Below are 5,718 nucleotides of genomic sequence, written 5' to 3'. Positions count from 1 at the left end.
AACCGAACATGAACAATGGGTCTGTCCTGTTGCAGGATTTAGACCTGTTGGGTGACAGTCATGTCTATCAGGGGTCTGTGAGGCTACAGCAAATGACTGTTAAGTCAATGACACCTTCACATCAGTGTAAGTAGTGTGTTCCCCACATGAGGCAATTTACTTATTTCAAGTCAAGTAGGCATTAGATTAGATTAGTTACAGTGTGGAAACAGGCCCTTTGGCCCTACAAGTCCACACTGACCTGCCGAAGCGCACCCACCCAGACCCATCCCCCTACATTTACCCTTGCACCTAACATTACGGACAATTTAGCATGGCCAATTCGCCTAACCTGCACATTTTTGGACTGTGGGAGGAAACCCACACAGACACGGGGAGAATGTGCAAACTTCACACAGTCAGTCGCCTGAGGTGGGAATTGAACTCGCGTCTCTGGCGCTTTGAGGCAGCAGTGCTAACCACTGTGCCACAATGGCATGAGCCATTTCTCTGTAATGTGATATCTCCTGTATGTTGTGTTAATGTGAGATCTATACTCTTGTGAGTAAACAACCACAAACTTTACTTGGCTTAGCAATATGAACAGAATTTCAGCTTCACGCATTCTGACATCGCTCTCTCGGCACAAGCTCAGCAGCTATATCCAGAATAAAGGGACAATTCCCTTTACACTATATCTTCCTTGCAGACTCATACAGTATTCTGTTTTTACCAGTAATATTTATGCACACACATTTCATATTTAAGATTTTTATAAGAGTCATTACAGTGCGGAAGCAGGCCATTTGACCCATTGAGTCCACACCGACCCTCCAGAGAGCATCCCACCTAGACCCATATGCCTCTGTCCCCCCCTTATCTCTGTAATCCTGCATTTCCCATGAATAACCTACCTAACCTTCACATTCCTGGACAGGACAGGCCACTCCACCCTGACCTGCACATTTTTGGCCTGTGGAAGGAAACCAGAGCACCCGGAGGAAACCCACACAGACACAGGGAGTATGTATAAAACTCCACACAGATAGACACCCAAGACTGGAATCAAAACTGAGTCCCTGACACTGAGACACAGTAGGGCTAACCACTAAGCCATCCTGCCAGTCTTTGCCACTCTAACCCAGCCCCCCTTTCACCAAAACCAAAAGTCTCTGCTGTGCTGGACGGAATAATGTGCATCACCCTTGGTTTTTCTTAAAGCATGGATGGGGGGGGAACTTTCCAGCAGGAAGCGAGGCTGTTTGACACCCGGGCAAAGAGGCAAGTGAGGACTGCAGACGCTGGAGAGTCGGAGTCAAAAAATGTGGCACTGGAAAAGTACAGCAGGTCAGGCAGCATCCGAGGAGCAGGAGAGTCGATGTTTTGAGCACATGGAGAAAGTCGATTGAGGGTCACACACAAAGCAGGGAGAAAGCTGAAACCTAACCCATTTTTCTAATGCACCAGATGCAGTTGCTTTGCCTTTGCCAACTTTCCTGTGTTGGCTACAAAGAGATTTGAGAATGTAGAGGATGTCTGTGCTGCCACAGTGATGTAGCAGCTGCTCACAATGGCTTGGGCATACAAAGACTTGAATATAGCAGCAGTGCAAACCGATCCAAAACAAAAATCGATTCACAGGACTCGGGCGATCCAAGCTCAACAAGCAATTCGGCTTAATAAATAGTAATAATGATTAGGGATTGTATGCTGAGTCATTGTAATCCTTTCCATTGGAGCTGAGTTTAGCGTAAGCTCCACAGGCTGTTAAGATTCAGGTCTACCTAAATCCAATGAGATAAGGACTTTTCACTGGACAAAACTGTTCTTGGGTAAAGTTATTACTTGAGTTAAAAATACATAGAGGGTGGTGTTCCAAAAAGGAACTTAACCTCATGCAAACCAAAGCAGAGAGTAAGAGTTTGAAAAGTGGGTATTAATGGAAATTTTGAAAGGGATATTAAAATTGACATTAATTTTTTTTTGCAATCCCACCAGCAAAGGCAAAGTGGCCAGGAGCAACTTGAAACTGTCAAGTTTTGTAGTGTGATGAAGATGTGGGTGTACTGTACCTTTAAGAAAGTTTAAAAGCTAATAGAGTTACCTGACAACACCAAGTGTTCTCAACAAGATATAATGCAGCATGGGGGTCCAGCAGCTAGTGTAGCTGATTGCCTGGAGACAAAAACAGATTCAAATTAGGCCAATCAGTTTAAATTATACCCCCAAAATATATCAAACTCCAATCCAATTTGAATTGAGTATATTGACCATCTTAAAAGCCAATGACCCAGTCCGATGTTTTGTGGGTATAAGACTGGGGAAAAGAAGACAGGAATACAGAGAAGAACTGAAAGCTGCCTGGTTTTGAGATGAGAAATTTTGTTTTGTAAATCTTAATTGGGATTTTTATTGGACCAGTATTGTAGAGGGGCAAGTAAAAGGTAGGTTAGAGGAAGGAGTTGTAAATAGTTGTTAGTTAATTAGTAACTGTTATACTTTAAGAAATACATTTGTTAATTTTTACTTAAAATAGTTCTTGGCCTCTCGAATTTTCAGGGAACTGTTATGACACGGGGTAAACCCTCCTGCTTAATTTAACCCAGCAACGCAGAAAAGGTGTATCCCCTAAATTAATCTGTGAAAATTCGAGAGGCCAAAAACTATTTAAAGTAAAAATTAACAACATTATTTATTTAAGTATAACAGAGACTAATTAACTAACAAGTGTTTACAACTCCTTCCTCTAACCTATCTTTTACTTTTGGTTCTTCTCTGTATTGTGTCTTTTTCTTGGGGATTCTGTTTCACAGGTTACTCAGCAATAACGGTACCTTTAAGAGAGCTATTTTTTGGGCAGTTTCTACATGCTGGTGGCGTGGCAGTTCTCCTCCTAATTATTAAATTTTCCCCAATCTTATACCCCCCCCCCCAAAGCATCAGATTGTGTCATTGGCTTTTAAGATGGTCAATATCCTCAATTCAAACTGGGGTGAAGTTTGGTATATTTTTGGGGTATAATTTAAACTGATTGGCCTAATTTGAATCTGTTTTTGTCTCTAGGCAACCATCTACACTAACTGCTGGACCCCCATGCTACATTATATCTTGTTGGGAACACTTGGTGCTGTCAGGTAACTCTACTAGCTTTTAACTTTCGTAAAGGTACAGTACACCCACATCTTCAGAACAGTAGTGAAAAAATAGCACTGGAAATGTTAAAATAATTATTTTGCCTCACTATTTACAGTCAAGAAAGAAATCAGCGTGTTGGACAGTCGAAGGAAACCCTCTAAGACTCGGGGTCAGGGATTCAACAAAGGCAATGTAAGCAAACCAACAATAATGAAGAGAATGATGGGACTGAAAACTGCAGTTCCTTTGGTTAAAACCCCACAGAGAATAGGTGAGAACATTACCATTGATCTAGTTATAACCTCGCAACGCTGTCATAATTCAGGACCAGTTCCTTTCAATAGGAAGGCATTTGAAGAAATCTGACTGGGTTTGGAAGTCATCAGTTGGCTGAAGAAGAGAAGCTGAGTGATGAGAAAGCTGTAGAGAAGGTTCAGTGTGAGTTGGTAAATGCGTGTCAGTGTTAGGGAACATAACCAAGCAGGTGAGTTATTATCTGAATGGGAAAGAGGGAGCATATCCTTGTAGGTAGGCATACAGGTGGTGACAAAGGTAAATGTATGTTGGCCTTCTAGCAGGAGGGCTCTAATCCACAAACAGGGATGGTTTGCTGCAGTTGTACAGAGCGGCGGTAAGACCATACTTGGCATATTGTGTACAGTTTTGATTTCCTTATCTGAGGAAGAATGTTGTGGTGATGGATGGATTTCCCAAACTGATCTGTGGATGGCAGGACTGATTTATGAAGAGAAACTGGATCAGTAGGACTGTGTTCATTGAAGATTTGAAGAATGAAGGGGGTTTTAGATTAGATTAGATTAGATTACAGTGTGGAAACAGGCCCTTCGGCCCAACAAGTCCACACCGACCCGCCGAAGCGAAACCCACCCATACCCCTACATTTACCCCTTACCTAACACTACGGGCAATTTAGTATGGCCAATTCACCTAACCTGCACATCTTTGGACTGTGGGAGGAAACCGGAGCACCCGGAGGAAACCCACGCAGACACGGGGAGAACGTGCAAACTCCACACAGTCAGTCGCCTGAGTCGGGAATTGAACCCGGGTCTCTGGCGCTGCGAGGCAGCAGTGCTAACCACTGTGCCACCGTGCCGCCCACGGTATCTCATAGAAACATAAAATTCTACAGGACGACATAGGACATGTGCAGAAAGGATATCTAGGCACTCCAGACCCAGAGGGTCACAGTCTTAGGATATGAAGTAGACCATTTAGGACTGAGATGAGGAGAAATTACTTCACACAGAGAATGGTGAGCCTGTAGAATTCCCTGCCACAAAAGCTGATTGAGACCAAAACATTAAATGTCTTCAAAAAGGAGATAGGTATAATCCTTGGGACGAAAGGGATCAAAGGGTATGATGTAATGAAGTTGAAGGCATGGACTGTACCTTTAAGAGAGAGTGAATGCTGTTTTGTTCTGAGAGCTTACAATCACCTGTCATATTACTAACTAGCAGTCTCAGAGTGCACTGGAAAATTGAAAATATGTAACATCTGGCAGTGAAATAAGATCCCTGAGTTGGTTGCTGTGTTGACAACAATTCAAATTTAACCAATCGGTTTAAATTACGCCCCAGGATACTAAACCTCAATCAAGTTTGAATTTATTATTTTGCTAACTTCAAACCAATAAGACGATCTGAGGTTGGGGGTATAAAAAAAAGCCAGGCATTTTGAAAGTCAGACAGAACAACTGCTATTTGAAACACACTCTATCAAAGGGATCTTTCCACATGAAATATCTTAGCGAATTTTGACAAGATTTGTAGCTCAGGTTGAGGTTCTGGATGTAGGTTTGCTCGCTGAGCTGAAAGGTTCATTTTCAGATGTTTTGTCACCATACTAGGTAACATCTTCAGTGAGCCTCCGGATAAAGCACTGGTGGTATTTCCTGCTTTCAATTTATATGTTTGGGTTTCCTTGGGTTGGTGGTTTCATTTCCTGTAGTGATGTCATTTTCTATGGTGACGTCATTTCAAGTTCTTTTTCTCAGGGGTTGTAAGTGGGATCCAAGTCAATGTATTTGTTGATAGAGTTCCGGTTGCAATGCCATACTTAGAGTCATAGAGATGTACAGCACAGAAACAGACCCTTCAGTCCAACCTGTCCATGCCGTCCAGATATCCCAACCCAATCTAGTCCCACCGGCCCATATCCCTCCATACCCACCCAAATGCCTCTTAAATGTTGCAATTGTACCAGCCTCCACCACATCCTCTGGCAGTTCATTCCATGCACGTACCACCCTCTGTGTGAAAAAGTTGCCCCTTAGGTCTCTTTTATATCACTTCCCTCTCACCCTAAGCCTATGCACTCTAGTTCTGGACTCCCCAATCCCAGAGCAAAGACTTTGTCTATTTACCCTATCCATGCCCCTCATAATTTTGTAAATCTCTATAAGGTCACCCCTCAGCCTCCGACACTCCAGGGAAAACAGCCCCAGCCTGTTCAGCCTCTCCCTGTAGCTCAAATCCTCCAACCCTGGCAACATCCTTGTAAATCGTTTCTGAACCCTTTCAAGTTGCACAACATCTTTCCGATAGGAAGGAGACCAGAATTGCACGCAATATTCCAACA

At 43.0% G+C, this 5,718-nt stretch overlaps 1 protein-coding gene across 1 annotated transcript in view; it reads left to right on the top strand.

The window, feature by feature from the left end:
• Window positions 1–8: 8 nt before the first annotated feature.
• Window positions 9–5,718, top strand: part of LOC122541527 — a 55,762-nt gene continuing 50,052 nt past the window's right edge. Inside the window, exons 1-2 of the mRNA XM_043678354.1 lie at window positions 9–126; window positions 3,230–3,306. Coding sequence (XP_043534289.1) covers window positions 9–126; window positions 3,230–3,306 — 195 coding nt within the window. The remainder of the gene's footprint in view (window positions 127–3,229; window positions 3,307–5,718) is intronic.

Source organism: Chiloscyllium plagiosum, chromosome 37, assembly GCF_004010195.1.
Source record: "Chiloscyllium plagiosum isolate BGI_BamShark_2017 chromosome 37, ASM401019v2, whole genome shotgun sequence".
Lineage (NCBI taxonomy): Eukaryota > Metazoa > Chordata > Chondrichthyes > Orectolobiformes > Hemiscylliidae > Chiloscyllium > Chiloscyllium plagiosum.
This window is presented reverse-complemented; position numbering and strand designations above follow the sequence as displayed.